Genomic DNA, 19130 nt, shown 5'->3' with positions numbered 1-19130 from the left:
TACATGGTTATGTTCAAAATGCTGCTTCGAGATAACTAGCAGGTACAACAAAAATGTCATATCTCTCCTCTCCTACACAGTCTACACTGGCTACCCATTAGTTTAAGAAATCAGTACAAGATCAACCCTCCTGACATTCAAAGCACCTCATGGTTCAGCCCTTCCCTACTTTCAGAGCATGCTTCAGCACCGGCATGCCAGGCCAGGTCTGAGACCATCGGGCTGCATGCTTGGTCTTTTCTAACATTGCCCCCGCCTCTGGAGTTGTGACTAAATATTTTGGAGACACAAACTTCACAAATTTCCCGCTTCCAACAATCTCTTAAAACCCATCTTTTCAGAATGGCTGATGGACACTCAGAAAACAATTAAGAATTTTTTGATTAACCTAGACCGGCGCCTTTAAATGCTGAACAGATAAGTAAGGTGCGCCCTACAAATGCTTTGTTATTGTTATTGTTATTGTTTATTTCTTTCACTTATGTGATGTACCTTTTACTATTGTCATTTCCAGACTGCAAATTCAATTGTCACAAACGATGTGCAGAGAAAGTTCCCAAAGACTGCTTAGGGGAAGCCCCGCTACATGAACGTAAGTCAAAAAAGCAAAGATATCCCGGTAGTTACAAATATTTACATTTTATGGGAAACATGATATCTAGTTTTACTAACATGTCATTCAATAATATAGCACTTGCAGTTAGGGAAATTCTTACACTAAAACAACGTGTCACTGAATGTGAAACTTATTTTTGAACCATTTTCTTTTCATGTTTAACAAAAAGTGTCTTGCTTAAGGACACAGGTGTCATGCTTAGGACTCAAACCCACATTCTGCTAATCAGAAACACCAGAGCTCGAGTCCGATGCTCATAACTGCTAGGCCACGATATGCCACAAGGGTTTTACAAGGTGCTGCGGCTCTATCAGCAGCCACAGCCAAAAGCACCAGGAGAAACCCCTTCTCTTTAGTGATAAGTGTAACTGGGTTCGTTTACGAACATTACAAAATGCATGGGAGTTTTATTTCTTTGAATCTCTAGGCAGTTGTAGCTCTTCTCCATAATTGACATATTTCTTTATTAAAGGCTGGGTATAATTTTGGTAATTACTCTACATGTTAAAGACCATAAAAGCTTACTTGGTGCCGAGCACTGAAGAGCTGTCAATAGTAAAAAACAATGTGAGAAACAACTACCCTTGAAGTAGTATAGTTTTCAACCCTAAAAATTGAATCTGACAAAGGCTTCAGGCATGAAGCAAAGGCTTCCTAAGGCATGAAGCCATTCTCAAGCATCTGAAAGCCCCAATTGTATGCAAAAGGGGTGTTTTTTGTTTCAGTATTTTCTTGCAACTTAGATGACCAATTGAGTCCAAATTTCCACAGGTTTGTTATTATACTCGTATGTCGGGATACACCATGTGAGGATACTGGTACTTTGACAATTACCAAAAGTATACCCTGCCTTTAAGAAGATACTTGTTAAGTAAAACAATAAGTTTACTGGTGTTAATTTTTAGGGGAATTCTAAAGTTTGTTACAAACAGTTTTAAAAACAAAAAAGACAGCATGACAAATGTTTTTTAATTATAGACTGACATCACCATATGTACGCCAAAATATACCAGAAATGTTGTGTACTAGTTAAGGGGATCAGATCAGGTTGGCTTAGCTTTTCCTTTCCCAGCATTTCACCTCAGTGGACCCTGGGTGGAATCCCATTTCGGACCAGAGCCCTGCAAGTGAATTACGTGGGTTTTGCCTATTTGTGGTTTTCCTCCAACTCTCCTACCCAGCTGGTGTAATGAAATACATATAAAAACTATAAAAACTAAAACAGAACTCCTTGATAATTATTCATTTTGGTTTTACCCATATATGCCGATGTGTGTTAGCACTGTATACTCAAAACTTTCCAGAGCTCTGTGAATAAAAACCCACAGGCATATTACTCGGGTGGGATTCAAACTCACGATCTTTGCAATTCTGTGTTCCACAGAACTCAGGAAAGTACTGAGTATACAGTGCTAAAACACATTGGTGTGTATGGGTACAGAACTCAGGAAAGTACTGAGTATACAGTGCTAAAACACATTGGTGTGTATGGGTACAGGACTCTGGAAAGTACTGAGTATACAGTGCTAAAACACATTGGTGTGTATGGGTACAGGACTCTGGAAAGTACTGAGTATACAGTGCTAAAACACATAGGTGTGTATGGGTACAGGACTCTGGAAAGTACTGAGTATACAGTGCTAAAACACATAGGTGTGTATGGGTACAGGACTCTGGAAAGTACTGAGTATACAGTGCTAAAACACATAGGTGTGTATGGGTACAGGACTCTGGAAAGTACTGAGTATACAGTGCTAAAACACATAGGTGTGTATGGGTACAGGACTCTGGAAAGTACTGAGTATACAGTGCTAAAACACATTGGTGTGTATGGGTACAGGACTCTGGAAAGTACTGAGTATACAGTGCTAAAACACATTGGTGTGTATGGGTACAGGACTCTGGAAAGTACTGAGTATACAGTGCTAAAACACATAGGTGTGTATGGGTACAGGACTCTGGAAAGTACTGAGTATACAGTGCTAAAACACATTGGTGTGTATGGGTACAGGACTCTGGAAAGTACTGAGTATACAGTGCTAAAACACATTGGTGTGTATGGGTACAGGACTCAGGAAAGTACTGAGTATACAGTGCTAAAACACATTGGTGTGTATGGGTACAGGACTCTGGAAAGTACTGAGTATACAGTGCTAACACACATCGGTGTAAGGGGAAAGTACTGAGTATACAGTGCTAAAACACATAGGTGTGTATGGGTACAGGACTCTGGAAAGTACTGAGTATACAGTGCTAAAACACATAGGTGTGTATGGGTAAAACCCAAATGAATATTCTGTATCCCCAATGCAAATTTAACATGTATTAAATCCTTGATAATTGTTGTTGTAAATTGCGACTCAGGTGAGAAGGAAGACCAGGAGAAGCTGAATGAAAGCGATGAGAACGAACCTGAAGACAACGATACATCTTCAAATCGAGACAGTCTAGGAGACAATCCAGATGAAGATGTCGGAGCCGAGGCTGACAGCCCCCCTGGTCCGGATAACCCACTCAGGTTCGGATGTTTTCAAATAATACAAGGCCGTGTCTGAAACGGTACTTCTGCTACAGCTACAGCTCGATCAGCGTGTCTGCCAATGTTGAAGAATAGACAAATGTGTGCGCTCTAGCCGTAGCTGTAGCCAACGTTGCTGTTTTGGGAACGGCCTTACTTGGTTTTTACCTTAAAGGCAGTGGACTCTATTGGTAATTGTCAAAGACTAGCCTTCACAGTTTGTGTATCTCAACATATGCATAAAATAACAAACCTGTGAAAATTCGAACTTGGGAGATAATAATGAAAGAAAAAAACACCCTTGTCACACAAAGTTGTGTGCATTAAGATTGTTGATTTCGAGACCTCAAGTTCTAAATCTGAGGTCTCAAAATCAAATTCATGGAAAATTACTTCGTTCTCGAAAACTATGGCACTTTAGAGGGAGTCGTTTCTCACAATGTTTTATACCATCAACCTCTCCCCATGTCTCGGCACCAAGAAAGGTTTTATGGTAATAATTATTTTGAGTAATTACCAATAGTGTCCTCTGCCTTTAAATGTCATGTCACACGAGGCATTTTACAGGCAACCAGTTCCAGGCAATCCTAAAAAACAGAATCTAAAGACCGTATTGAATAACCCCTTTTTTGCTTTGAAAGTCGCCATCCTGTTGGGCAAACCATATGCGCAACAAAATGTGTACATCAATGAAGCACGCATCACGCAGCAGTCCCGGTTTGGGACACACACACGCACAGACGCCATATTGTAGGCCAGATATTTGAACGGTGATGTCATTGTCAATACGCACTATTCAATGTTCCCATATTATTCTTGGGGAAGAGAAAACCTAATGACATTGTTTGAAAAAATAACTCATGTGCTCCCAAAGTGGTCATGTAGCATGCATCGCAGTTGGCTGCCTCCAAATTGCCAGTAGAAGTTGCTTCGTACACTGGGTTCTGTGGGGAAAAATCTACAGGCAATTCACATCTGTGTAAAGGGTATTGTAGACCAAATTATATTCTTTATCCCTAATGCAAAAATTTAAAGCAGTTATGAATATAAAAAAAATAGGGGGGGGGATTCACAAGACCACATGACTTGTAGCCAAGAATGTTTGGTGGACCAGAATTGTGTGCTTTCAGATGTCTGAGAGAGGCATGAAAACTCATCTCAGATTCAAATTGTTTTATGAAAAATTACCCCTTTCTCTAAAACTTCTTCACTTCAAAGGATTTAATTTTTCAAATGTTAAATAACATCAACAACTCTCCAGTGCTCTTCACCAAGTAAGTTAATGGTTATTAGTTTTGGGAGTTATTACCTTTGGGAATTATTGCCTTTAAAGGCAGTAGACACTATTGGTAATTATTCAAAATAATTATTAGCACAAAACCTTACTTGGTAACAAGTTATGGGGAGCTGTTGATAACAGCTCCCTCTGAAGTAAAGTAGTTTTAAAGAAAGAAGTCATTTTCTACGAATTTGATTTAGAAACCTCAGAATTAGATTTTGAGGTCTCGAAATCAAGCATCTGAAAGCACACAACTTTGTGTGACAAGGGTGATTTTTCTTTCATTATTATCTCGCAACTTCGACGACCAGTTGATCTCAAATTTTGTTATGTTGTGAGAAGACTGGTCTTTGACAACTACAAAAGTGTACAGTGTCTTAACTTGAAATCCTGCTTTGATAATGAGTGTGCATAAATGGTGAATAACTCTCTTTGATTGGATTCTTTGACAGCCCTGTACAGAGTAATAACATTCCACTGATGCGTATCGTTCAGTCCGTCAAACACACCAAGAGGAGAAGCTCACAGGTCTTGAAGGAAGGATGGATGGTCCATTGTACAGATAAAGATAGTATGGTAAGATTTATCAATTGTTTTTTGGGGGAGGGGAGATTCAAGTACAGCACTGAGAGGCATGCACAGGCCTGGAATCACATGCAGGCCATTGCCTCTGTTGCTTTGGTCTTGGGTCTTGGGGGGAGGGGGAGATTCAAGTACAGCACTGAGAGGCATGCACAGGCCTGGAATCACATGCAGGCCATTGCCTCTGTTGCTTTGGTCTTGGGTCTTGGGGGGAGGGGGAGATTCAAGTACAGCACTGAGAGGCATGCACAGGCCTGGAATCACATGCAGGCCATTGCCTCTGTTGCTTTGGTCTTGGTGCCCCTTTAAAAATGTCTAATAGACTTTGAGATTTTACAATGGAAGTGCCCTAACTCCCTTTTCACAAAGAAAATGGCCTTGAGCTCTCAAAGTTGGAATTCCAGCTTCGCATAAAATGACCCAAAGTAGTTTGGTGTTAGCAAGCTGAATTGAAAAGAACACTCTTGTCATTAGAAGAAGGGCTTCACCCCTATCGATATGTTGGCTTCAAACTGTCTACAGAACCTTGGAAACCATTTCATGGTGCTATGTAAATAAGTATTAGCCTTTTTGAGATATGGTGACCACTATACATGTAGGAGTGCATTATGTGGTTTAGAGATATGGTGACCACTATACATGTAGGAGTGCATTATGTGGTTAAGAGATATGGTGACCACTATACATGTAGGAGTGCATTATGTGGTTTAGAGATATGGTGACCACTATACATGTACATGTAGGAGTGCATTATGTGGTTTAGAGATATGGTGACCACTATACATGTAGGAGTGCATTATGTGGTTTAGAGATATGGTGACCACTATACATGTAGGAGTGCATTATGTGGTTTAGAGATATGGTGACCACTATACATGTAGGAGTGCATTATGTGGTTTAGAGATATGGTGACCACTATACATGTAGGAGTGCATTATGTGGTTTTGAGATATGGTGACCACTATACATGTAGGAGTGCATTATGTGGTTTTGGGTGTGTACACCTAAACCCTACATTGATATAGTATTGTGTCCACCACATCTCAAAATGGCTTTTTGCAAACAAAGCTCTAGTGATGACTGCTTTGAGGTGCACTCCGGTGTTATAAATCGCTTTATTTTCAAGTACGCCCTAATCATCCATTCATAAATACCTAAGACAGTTTCGCTATTCCTATTGGTGGAGAGCACGTCGCGTGGGTGTGTCTAAACCTTTGTTAATGACCAGTAAAAAGTGTTGAAACATGGGCGTGACACGGGAACTTGCACCTGTGCTTATAAGACCGTTCCTCGTACCCATTGGTCGAGAGCAATGTCCGGGACAGTTGTGCCACATCACGCGATACACGCGCAGCATTCCCTTATAAGGAGTTGTTTACCCGAGGGCCTTACCAATTCATAGCTGGAGGGGTGTTGTGTTGAAAGAAATGATTGAACAATTACAATTTTGGCATTTATTTTACTTTTTGACCAAAAGTGATGATGTTTTTTTACCGAAAAGGTATTTATGAATGGGAATCAAAGTGTGTTGAATCGGTTTTCAACTAGTAGTTTAAACCCACCGAGGCCTGGTTCTTGATAATTTACCTCGACTTCGTCTCAGTAAAATTATCAAGAACCAGGCCTCGTTGGGTTTAACCCCCTAGTTGAAAACCTCCTCACCACACATTGATTCCCAATCAGATTCGCAGAATGGAGTGGTGATAAAACCCTATATTGCACGGCTAATATCACTAAATGCGTCTTGTGTGTTCTATGTCTCGCGCCAAGTTTGCTTGTAGATAAATATGTTATCACACGCGCTCGTGGAAATATGGAAAATATAGTGCGTCTGCGTATGGGACACAGAGGCGCTATATTTTTCCGTATTCCACTCGCGCTTGTGTGATAACTTACAATATAAGACTTGTGTATTATTATGATTATTATCATACTTTGCCTTTGTTATTCTTGCAGCGTAAGCGGCATTTCTGGAGAATAGACACCAAGTCTATCACTTTGTATCAGAGTGATAGTAGTACCAGGTATTATAAGGTTAGTACCATTTAGGATTATGTACTCCTTAGGTTACTGATAATTTATACTCCCTGCACTGTCAAGGGCAAAATTTCATAGAGCTGCTTTTGCTTACCGACACCGACACCTTTGATAATTGTCGAAGACCAGTCTTTTCACTTGGTGTACATGTATCTTAATGTGGCCCACGGTATTTAATAGGACAAATAAAGGATAGAGGACACGGCTGTGTTGTTCTTATTATCACGATGTTTATTCTGTAAGTAGAAGACGAAGGAAAGGAAAGCTGTTTACGCGTCTTCTACAAGAATATGAATGACTTTTTAATTAATAAAGGCTAATGCATATTTAGGATATATTTAGATTTAATAAACAAATCAATTAAATTAAAAGGTAAAGGTATTGCTTAAGGCAGAAAACAAATAAAACAAGATGGCGCACGGTTCCCGCCAAAAGGTTGCTGGCGGCCGCCATCTTGAATTATGTGACTCAGTCGACGATAGAGACATCGTACGTCCAAATAAACAAAATGGACAGACGTTAAAATAATCACGCTTGTGTTGTATATTTACTTAAACACTCTTTACAACGAGAGTACGAGATTAAACTGAATTTGGTTGCTTTTCCTGCATATCTCAATATACAGGAAAACATCTCACAAACAATAATTATCTACAAACTAGTGATAAATCACAGTAATATGTACAAGGTAACTCTATTATACATTTGCTCTAGTCACATGTTGTATAAATAAATGAAATAAAGTTATAAGCATAATATATGAAAATAGAAAATCTTTACCTGTAAGTAGAAGACGAAGGAAAGGAAAGCTGTTTACGCGTCTTCTACAAGAATATGAATGACGGCGAAGTATAGTGCGCTGCCAATGGTGTGAAAGCTGATTTGATTTTGGGGTGATTTGCATACTATCTCCTCCCACATGACCCCCGTACAGCAAGGTTCTACCTTCTACCTAAGATACACAAGCCCAATAACCCGGGGAGACCTATTGTATCTGGGAATGGTAGCCCCACAGAGCGCATTTCTGAGTTTGTTGATAGCTTCCTCAAACCCTTAGTCTGCCGTATTCCTTCCTTCATCAAGGATACCAAAGACTTTCTCCACAAACTAGATGAGGTCAAGCACCAAATACCTGACTCTGCTATTTTGGTTACTTTTGATGTTTCATCACTGTATACTAACATACCCCATCATGAAGGCATGAGTGCATGTGTCTCTGCCCTCAATGCTAGTAATCAGTCCCGCCCCTCAGTGAGTCATATTAAGGAACTCATGAGCCACATTCTAATGAAGAATAATTTCACATTTTCTGACAGGCATTTTCTACAGGTACAGGGTACTGCCATGGGTACCAAAATGGCACCCTCATATGCTAACCTATTCATGTCTCAGTTGGAGGACAGACTCCTGTCCTCCGCCCCCAACCGACCACTAGTTTGGTGGAGATTTATTGATGATATTTTCTCCATCTGGTGTGGTGACCAAGACAGCTTGGATGAGTTTATTGCCCATATCAACTCATTTCACCCCACCATAAAGTTCACTACCGAACAATCTCTCACCAGTGTGAACTTTCTAGATGTGACAATAACCAAGTCTCCTAATGGCCTTGTCACAGATGTTTACAGTAAACCCACCGACACCCACCAGTACCTTCTCTCCAATAGCTGTCACCCTAGTCACTGTAAGAAGGCAATTGCTTACAGTCAGGCCTTACGTATCAGGCGTATCTGTTCCACAGATACCCTGTACAAGAGGCGCTCATCAGAGCTAAGGAAACACCTTGTATCTAGGGGACACAGCGAACGTAGGGTCCAACTTGCTATCAACAGGGCTCTCAACGTACCTCGTCATACTCTGTTGACTAACACGGGAGCTAAAAAACCTCCTACCAATAGAGTTGCTTTGGTCACCACCTTCCACCCCAAACTACCCAAACTTCCCTCAATTCTCAATAATAACATGCCTATACTTCACTCCTCCAGCAGGTTACACTCAGCAATCACTGAGGTTCCCATGGTTGCATTCCGCCGCCCTAAGAACCTTGGTGACATACTAGTCAGGGCCAAACTTCCCCCAGGTACAGTCCAAACACAACCCCCGACAGATATACTGGGCTGTCACAAATGTACCCGTTCCAAATGCAAAACGTGTCTGCACATTAAGCCCTCACTTAAGGTGAAGAGTCATACCACTGGCTCTTCATACAACATCAAGACCGACTCTGAATGCAGCACGTCTAATGTAGTCTATGTCATATCATGTAAGAGATGTGGGCTACAATATGTGGGAGAGACTAAGACCAAACTTAGTCTTCGCTTTGCGAATCATGTCTCTTCCATAAAGACTAAGAAACCGTACCCAGTCTCTATCCACTTCAACAGCCCCAATCATAGTGTCATTGATGTTGAACTTCTGGTGATTGAAGCTTGCAATGGTGATGACACACACCGCAAGAATAGAGAATCACACTGGATTCACCAACTCAAGACAGTAAAACCCTTTGGACTTAACATAAACACTGGTGTTAAATAACTTCTCATTACCCTCCACTTCACTTCTGCCTAAGAACTCATATGTTGTATATATTCTGTACATAAAGTATAAATTAACCTAGTTTAAAGTTGTTTTTATAAATTCATCACTGTAACTATCTGATGTAAGTAACCCCCCCCCCCCTTTTTTCCACAGGTCCCTCATACCTATTTTTAAAATCATCATACCTTTGATCTTGCTATTCTTATTAATTGACCATTGTTAGTTGCATCATGATGCAACTTGCTCTCTAATCCTACCCTTTCATGTCTCCCTCCATTGTTGTCGAACAATACATTTACCACTTTTATGGTCCAGTAACCCTTCCTTTCATTCTAAACATCCTTTGTCCTCGCCACTTCACTCCCATTGGTTCATAGCCCCCAATATTGTTTCTGAAATAGGAACTTTGATTGGCTGTTATTTTCCCGCTTCTTTCTGGATCCTTTCCTTAATCCCTTTCCCCCTCTCTTTTTCTATAAATGGATATGTATTTGTTTGTACTTGTCTTATGCCTCTGAAGAAGGTCCGGATTGGATCGAAAGCTAAGGCCATCTACCCTATTCATTAAATATTTATAACCAATGACGTAAGTCAACAATCTATTTTTAGAGGGGGGTATTATTCATACCGGTGACATTAACAAAATAACAAACCTGTGAAAATTTGATCTCAATTGGTCGACGAAGTTGCGAGATAATAATGAAAGAAAAAACACCCTTGTCACACGCAGATGCTTGATTTCGCGACTTCAAAATCTAATTCTGAGGTCTCAAAATCAAATTCAAATATTTTTCGTGGAAATATACTTCTTTCTCGAAAAACAATGTTTCTCACAATGTTTTATACTATCAACAGCTCTCCATTGCCTGTTACCAAGTAAGTTTTTATGCTGACAATTATTTTGAGTAATTACCAATAGTGTCCAGTGCCTTTAACAGGGTGCTTGCAACATGGTTATTTAGTTTCTTCCTTTGTTCTGGTAAGCATCATTTGGTTGTGCTCAACTACTTTTTGTGATAATGCAGCTCGTAGGAAAGTACATGTAGGCCCAGTCTTGAGAGTGGAAGGGATTGTTTTCACTAAATTGTAAGAATCGTGTCGAAATGAGTTGCCCAATCGCCATGGTGATAATTCTGTAGCTGATGTGAATCTTGGCGCTTTGTGAAATGGAGGCCCGGTCTTCCATACTGTTGGTGGCCTCCGGACATAATTTGGAATGGTTGTTAAAATTTGAAAACAGCCTAATTCACTCACACACAGGAATCTTTAGTCTCTGTTATCTCAAATTTAAAGTTTTACAACTCTTTTAATATTTTCAGGCATGACATACTTCCTACTTTAGTCTGATTTTTATATATTTGTTTGCGCTTGGGGTATTCAGATAAAACTAAAGAGCCTGGAAAGTTTTTCAGGCTTACACCATGCTTTCATTTAGATCAGCCCTGTTCGTACTTTTTGCAAAGAACCAAATATCACGCCTGTGTTTTTGTCTGCAAAAGATCTGTAGCATTCAGTAATTCTTTAAAATGCTCCATTTGTACCAACTAGGAAATCCCCCTTTCTGAGATCCTTGCTGTCAAGACGGTCGCCAGTGATGACGAGAAGTCCATGCACTGCTTTGAGGTCCAGACAGCGCGGACCACCTACCTAGTTGGCGAGAAGAAAGAGGTCACCATGGCGACGTTAACTGTGGATGGGGAAGAGTCTCCGACAGAGAGTGGGATTGGGACAGAGGTCGCCAAGATCTGGGAGAAGAAGATCCGGCAAGCTCTGATGCCTGTTACTCCTCAGCAGAGTACAACGAGTGTCACCAGTAGCTCTAGCCCAAGTAAGTCCTGCCTTCCCTCCTACCTCATTACCAGCAGCAAAGTGTCTACAATGCTGCCAACATTCATTTTAAAGACACTGAACACTATTGGTAGTTGTCAAAGACCAGTCTTCTCACTTGGTGTATTATACAAAATCTGTGTGAATTTGAGCTCGATTGGTTGTCGGAGTTGCGAGATAACTATGAAAGAAAAGACACCCTTGTCACATGAGGTTGTGTGCTTTCAGATGCTTTATTTCGAGACCTCAAAATCTAATTCTGAGGTCTGGAAATCAAATTTCGTGGAAAATTACTTTTCTCAAAAACTACGTCACTTCAGAGGGAGCTGTTTCTCACACTGTTTTATACTACCAGCCTCTCCCCATTACTCGTTACCAGTAAGGTAATAATAATTTTGAGTAATTACCAATAGTGTCCACTGCCTATAAAAGCTTTCTGCATAATGCTTTAGAATCCAATCTATACTTGCGAGACTTCAAAGCCATGGTAACTTTTATTGATAAGAATTTTGCCTGTTCTTAAACATTGTTGGTCCCGGTGGAAACATTTGATGGAAAATCAACTTATTTTCTGTCTGCAAACGAAATGAAATGGTTGGTCTAAACTAATGCTGTATGAGTTACACAATACTCAAAAGATGAACATGTTAGAGGTTTTTTTCTAAGAATGCATACAGGACTGCTCAGTGTTACTTTTCTTTTCTTTTTCTTTTTTTTGGGGGGGGGTCTGGTTTATTTCTCTCTTTTTTTTCCCGGCCGGGTAGACGATAGCATAAAATAATTTTTCTACATCCACTGCATTAAAAACTAGAATAAGTTTTACTTTTGGTTTTTACCCATACACTGATGTGTGTTAGCACTGTATATAAAGTGCTTACACACATCGGTATATGGGTAAAAACCAAAATTAATATTCTTTATCCCGATGCAAATTTAATATCTCTTATATCGTTGCGGTACCCGTTGCCAAAACATAGGATTCGAACTGCCTCTAGCTACCGGGCAACCTCGGTAGTCTAGTTGGTAAGACACTGCTCTAGAATTGCAAGTGTCGTGGGTTCGAATCCCACCCGAGTAACATGCCTGTGATATTTTTTCACAGGACTCGGGAAAGTACTGAGTACTTGGGTAAAAACCAAAATTAATATTCTTCATCCCCGATGCAAATTTAACATCTCTTATAGAATAAATTTACTTGAAAAAGATTCTGAGTAGTTTACAAGGCCTGGTTTTTCACGGGGGTCACAGAGGCAATTGCTCCCATGGCCCTAGTCTTTGCCTTGTTGCCCCTTAAAATGTTCACATAGAAGCTTAGACTTGTCTCATTGAGGTGCCCTTAATTAAGGGGAAAACTGCCTTGCAAAAGGGAAGCATCTGGCTTGAAGTAGAGAGTGCATGAACAAGTCTATTTTATCACACTGACAAATTAATTTGATGTTTAGCGGCATTTTGTAACAGCTTAAATTTTGGAGCCAAATTAATATAAAAACCTAAAATTGACATTTGTTAACACATTAATAACTCATTCCTGCTGTAAGTGAGAATGACTTAGATTAGAGACGCCTTCTTTGAAACGAAAGAAAATGTGCACGATACTAAATTAAAACTTACCAAAAACATTCCATCACAAATTAGCATTGCTTTATTAGCTTAATCTGGAGGTTGTTGGTTCAAATCCAGCTCCAGTCAATTGTTCTTTGTTCTACCCCAAATACAAAAAGTTACCACTACATGTAACTAAAGCATAATACATGTTGGATTGAATAAGTTCAATTTCTAACCAGATTTCTGGGACGTCAACAATGGTCTGTTCTCACGTCCAATGTACATGTTCCACAGAAAACAAACAAAGGATATTTACATCCGCTTAACCTACTGCAGCCAAACAAGTTGTTATTACTTGGCTTTTTCAATCTCTTTTTCTTAATTTTGCATGAAGTAAAAAAAATCTAGCTCTGGATGGGTATAATTCTTCTTTTCTTTCTTTCTCGTTACTTTTTTTCTCTTCATTTTTCTCTGTTGGCAAATCAATTTTTAATTTTTAATGGTATTATTTTTTAGTTATTGCGATCACCAAGTTCAGTCATCACAACACTTATTGTTTGCGGGTCTTTTTTATTTATTTATTTATTTATTTATTTATGTATGTATGTATGTATTTATTTATTTATTTTAACTTGTGGAATGATATAGAAAATGCTGATTGGTTTATTACTGTACGTGAAGGTCAAGGTGAGTTTTAAGTTATTTTAGTTGAGAGCAGGTTTCTTGAGGACGATGGCATTGTGTGTAACACATACCATTAACTGAGTTACACTGACTTAAATGAGAAGTTCGCACAAAATGAACCGAGCCAAAACCAGATTTGTCCACAAAAAATTATTCATTTAAATGTTGAATGCATCTGTCCATATTTTGACTTTGAAATGAAACATAAGTTGTAAATATGTTTTGGTGTAGAAATTGTCTTTCTGCCTTTTTGTTGATTTTAAGTTTCCACGTCTAATTTTTAAAACGAGGGCAGTTATTTATGAATGATGATGGTAAATTGTAATGCTTCTGAAACAGATAAGAGAATTAAGTTGAATTGTGCGGAATTAGCTGCAGTGTAACTTAGGAGATGGTGAGTTCTCATCAATATTTTGACACCAGTGATATCCACCCTCATCTTCTTTTCCATATGCCTACTCTTCCCCTCTCCTTACCCTCTCCCTAATCTCCCTTGTACACTCCTGACGCCCAATGACGCCCAATTGACACCCGACTACTCTTGCCGTCATAGTGGAGCCATCATCTGAGTGCAACAACCGGTCCCCACACTGCTACACCCATCACCCCCATCGTTCCTCATCTTCCTCGTCCATTCCTCGCAACGTGCCTTACATGTCCGGCGCCCCACACAAGAGCCAATCCATGGGTCACCGCTACATGGTCATGCAGTTGTCCCCCCCTGTCGAATCGCCGGGGGCAGCTGGTGCGCAAAAGCCGCCCCGGGTAACCTCTGGAACAAAGCCGATGGAGAAATACCAACAGAAGGGGTACACGCCGAGGACGAGCCAAGGGAGCTATACAACAGTTGGTACATAAACTCATCCTCGTACTCTTCTTCCTTCTTCCTCTTTCACACATCACTACCGTCTCCCTCTCTGACCCCCCCCCCCATCCCCCTCACCACTAGCCAACTAACACAGTCACAATGCTGCTGTCATTGTCTTCATATCACAGCTTACTCATTTATACAGCAAGCTGCTCTAACCGCCACACCCTAACCCCAATTAACAGACGACGCTGTCTTTTAATCAAGTCATGATATGTTTGTTATTTTGTTTTGTCTTGAGAAGATTTTAACACTGTAGCTGTTTGCCTAAATGGTCTTACTGTTGTTGGCAAACTCACTCTAACAACCATTCCTAAGATAGTTACATGTTGTGTGTGATCTTCAGGTCCAAGCTATTTAGCAAATTGTTACCACCTACAGTTGCGTGGACGAATCAAATTCTCATAGTTTCTGCTGTAAACTAGTGTTGTGTCAAATTAGAGCGTCAGAAATATCTCATAGTGAATTAATTTGATATATGCTTTTACAGTTGTAGCTTTAAAGACTCTGGACACTATTGGTAATTGTCAAAGACAAGTCTTCTTACTTTGTGTATCTCAACATATGCATAAAATAACAAACCTGCGAAAATTTGAGCTCAATCGGTCGTAGAAGTAGCGAGATATGAATGAGAGAAAAAAAAAACCTTGTCTCACGAAGTTGTGTGCTTTCAGATGCTTGATTTCGAGACCTCAAATTCTAAATCTGAGGTCTTGCAATCAAATTCGTGGAAAATTCAGCTGGGCCGTTTCTCACAATGTTTTATACTATCAACCTCTCCCCATTACTCGTTACCAAGTAAGGTTTTATGCTAATAACTATTTTGAGTAATTACCAATAGTGTCCACTGCCTTAAGACAGAATTCATTAGTAGGGTCTACTTATTTTTGCGAAGTTATAACCCTAACTGTTTGACGTTTTTGAATTGATTGTGTCGTAATGAAAGTGCAGCTTGTTGAGTAGAAACTGAGCTCACTTAACACTCACGCATGCTTCTGCCATCAATGTCGTTTCTGTAAATACAAAGCTTTCCCATTATTTGTCATTGCCTCAAATTTATGTAGCTCATTAACATGCCTGAACAAGCAGCAGTGCTCGTGAAGCAGCTTGAACTTGGCTGTGTGCACATACATATTAACATATAATTCTTTTTCAATTGCATTAATTTATAAATACGATGCCCCTTTATATGCACACATTTAAATATGCTTGCCCATATGATGGGCGGAGCCAACCCCTCCACTGCCTTTTTATGTTTACATTCTGATTGTCCATGTAGGGGAGTGAACAAGATTGTGTGTGTGTGTGGGGGGGGGGGCGGTCAGAAAGAATCCTTATCCAAATAATGTATCTTTTTGGTTAAACTTGATGTGGTCTGTTATCAATTCAACTTGGACAGATGTTTAAAAATTGTTGAAAATACGATTTTAGAGCTTGTTCATTGCCTCTTGCCAAAGAAACATGATGTCACTTACTGACTTCCAAACAATGAAATGACCTGGGAAAATCAGATAGAAAGTTCTTTGTCATCTTAATGCTTTATTTATTAGATGTAGCGATGTTCACAATTATATTTGTTTAGTGTTCACTTTATAACTCTTGACGTTGTAGTTTTGTAGCTCAATGTAAGTCGTTAACATACTAGCAATCAGAATTGGTGATTGTGGTCCGGAATCTCTCTAGAGTTTAGTCATTTATTTGCGACATATAAATATGTAGTACATGCACATGTAGTTTGAGAAACAGAAAAGGCAAGACTAGGCTTATTAGGAAAACTATTTGATTGAAGTTTTCTATTTCTGAAACATCTTAGGAGATTCAGTTAGAATTGGTTCATTTATCTTTATTATCGGTCATAAATGTTTTAAAAGACAATAGAGAAAACTGTCATCTGAGACTGATCTAATATTGCATCATTTGTGTAAAACAACATGAATAATAACATTTAATTTTGTTTAATGACACTAAATGCAAACCACTTGCTTTTAGGTAATGCTTTTAACTAACGATCATCACTTACTAATTCATCTATTTTAGTTTGCAAAACTGACAATTCCACCACAACTAACACTCATTAACACATTTATCAAAGACTAATACAAGCTTTAAGCACTAATTTTCCAGTAGTTTAGTTTACTACTTTCACCAAACTGTAATATTCAAAAAATTTGGGAGAAGTGTAGATAGTCGCACATGTTTTGAAAACAAAATTGCATAAAGGCACATGTCAGAGTTGATGTGATATACACATGCTGAGCCTGTGTTTTTGTGATGAGCATTTTTAGTTGGGGGGGGGGGGGGTTGGTCAAGAGTAGAAAAAAAATAACTGAAATTAGTTAAAGGAAGCTTGATTAAAATAAATTTAGGAATAAGGATTTGCAATGATTGGGAGACTTTTGGGACAATAGGGGGCAGCATACTTACACATATCAGGTAAATCCATTGTTTCTTGTAGCTCAGAATTCTGTAAACAATCGTTATTTATCTGATATGTCTGCTGCTTCCTAGGGCCTTTCCTTAACCTCGACTTGCAATGGCTCGGGTCTGGCTCTGGCTTAGGGTCTGGCGCTGGCTTGGGTTCTGGCTCTGACCTGAGCTCTGGCTTGGGTCCTAGTTAGACTCTGGCTTGGCTCTGGCAAGGCATTTGGGTTTGGCTATAGCTTGAGCTTGATTAGGCTCTGGCTTGGGCTCTGGCTTGAGGTCTTGGTCTGGTTAGGCTCTGGATTGGAGGCTGCCTTTGGCATGGGCTCTGGCTTATGGTCGGCCTCTAGGTCTAGCTTTGGCTCCGGTTAAGCTCTGGCTTGAGGTTTGGGTCTGGTTAGGCTCTGGCTCTGGCTCTGACTTGAGCTCCTTCATCTACATTTAATTTTGGAACAATGTACATTTTTCATACATGTAGTTTTACCCAACTTAAAATCAACTGGCATGACTGGAGCCTAAGTCGAGGTTAACGAAAAGCGCCCTCATTGTTCAAAGCATCCAATTTGATATGACTTCTTCTTCACATGGAAAAGTAATGCCTCCTTGAGCTACAGTTTTTTATTGGATTTTTCAAGTCGGGTGAAAAATTCTTTACATAATTTCTTTGTTTCCTCTAAATTTATGTAATAAAACACAAATACTAATGTTGTACTGGAACATTTTTGTGGACATTGTGGACAGGTTCAAGTGCAACGAACGAGAACGGAGATCATAACATCTTGGACGAGACGGTGAAGCAAGAGAAGAATGACATCAGTCAATACTACCAGATCTTCCCAGATGAGATCTTGGGGTCCGGTCAGTTTGGCATCGTCTATGGAGGTAGGTTGGACTTGATCAATTAATAAAACACAGTTCGTATGTAGGGCTTTATTACACCTGATGGGATTTCAAAGCAGCCATACTTTTATAAGACAAAGCAGAGCAAACCTACCACTACAAGGCTGCAACATCAGAGTCCAGCTTTCTTCAGAAGACGATCAGAGCATACTGATCGAAACATCGAGTTGAAACCAACGGTTCATTTCCCGAACCACCCCAACTCATTTAGAGATAGTCATTACATGGTGTTACCGCAAACCTTTCCATATCGTATTTCCACCATGCGAAGTTTCAAATCCTACTTCAGGCTGTAATTGTATGAAATTTACTTGTATTTATTTTTTATTTTTTTATTATTATTTTGCAACATTGTTTTGTGTGACAGGTGTCCATCGTACCTCAGCCAGACAAGTTGCAATCAAGGTGATTGACAAGTTACGCTTTCCTACAAAACAAGAAACACAACTCAAGAATGAAGTCTCCATCCTACATGTAAGTCTGTAATCCAAGGAATCTGAGCAAATTGTATTTCGACTTCACTGTAGTGCTTGGCTCCCGAATGCAAATGCAAAGGCGAACAATGTGTGATATAGTTTTGGACAGTCAAATCTTTTATATCAATGAACAGTACATCAGGTTGCGGATCAGGTTGGCTCAGTGGTTTCTTTCCCTGTTTACCTCTGTGAGATTTGCATCAGATAACTTGTGCTCAACTACTGCGAAACATAGACGATGTGACCTCTGACGTCGTCACTCGAAAACCATAACATGATTCGCGTGCATACCACAGGGCAAAACCTATGTGTTTTGGCAGCCAGCTAGAAAGTGTATGCAATCTTACCATGACTACGCGTCTGCTTGCCCAGCGAAACATGACGTATACAGTGTTTTGTCAACAGAGGGCGTTTGAATATAAACATACATGTAGGTCACATCATTTATATTCGCTGCTAAAACTTGGCTGTGATGTCCAATCTAACTTTGCATTTGCATTCACAGGGAGTTCTGAATCAGGCTTAACTCTTTTCCTTTTTTTGCCTCTCTTCTCTCTGTAGAAAGTACGGCATCCAGGCGTAGTCAACCTGGAGAGAATGTTTGAGACTCCAGAGCGTGTCTTTGTCGTCATGGAGAAGCTAAAAGGAGACATGTTAGAAATGATTCTATCCAGCGTTAATGGAAGACTAGACGAACGAGTTACAAGATTCCTTATCTCCCAGGTGAGCCCATGAAGTTGGGTTATCTTGTAAATGTTTGTATCTAGGTCAAAAATAATAATAATAATAATAACTAAATTTAGTTCTTATATAGGACATTTAAGAATCGTTTTATTGCG

At 39.7% G+C, this 19130-nt stretch overlaps 1 protein-coding gene across 2 annotated transcripts in view; it reads left to right on the top strand.

Moving 5' to 3' along the window:
- The window catches only part of LOC117289170 (serine/threonine-protein kinase D1-like), a 40011-nt gene that overhangs the window by 14483 nt on the left and 6398 nt on the right, over positions 1 to 19130 (top strand). The window contains exons 5-13 of one of the 2 annotated variants that reach the window (XM_033770177.1): positions 515 to 592; positions 2981 to 3134; positions 4866 to 4989; positions 6952 to 7029; positions 11119 to 11398; positions 14180 to 14476; positions 17657 to 17797; positions 18183 to 18289; positions 18853 to 19014. In XM_033770177.1, the coding sequence (XP_033626068.1) occupies positions 515 to 592; positions 2981 to 3134; positions 4866 to 4989; positions 6952 to 7029; positions 11119 to 11398; positions 14180 to 14476; positions 17657 to 17797; positions 18183 to 18289; positions 18853 to 19014 (1421 nt within the window). The remainder of the gene's footprint in view (positions 1 to 514; positions 593 to 2980; positions 3135 to 4865; positions 4990 to 6951; positions 7030 to 11118; positions 11399 to 14179; positions 14477 to 17656; positions 17798 to 18182; positions 18290 to 18852; positions 19015 to 19130) is intronic. The other variant, XM_033770171.1, reaches the window with a different exon arrangement.

This window comes from Asterias rubens, chromosome 1 (genome assembly GCF_902459465.1).
Source record: "Asterias rubens chromosome 1, eAstRub1.3, whole genome shotgun sequence".
Lineage (NCBI taxonomy): Eukaryota > Metazoa > Echinodermata > Asteroidea > Forcipulatida > Asteriidae > Asterias > Asterias rubens.
Note: the sequence above shows the minus strand (reverse complement) of the source record. Positions and strands in the feature narration are given on the sequence as shown.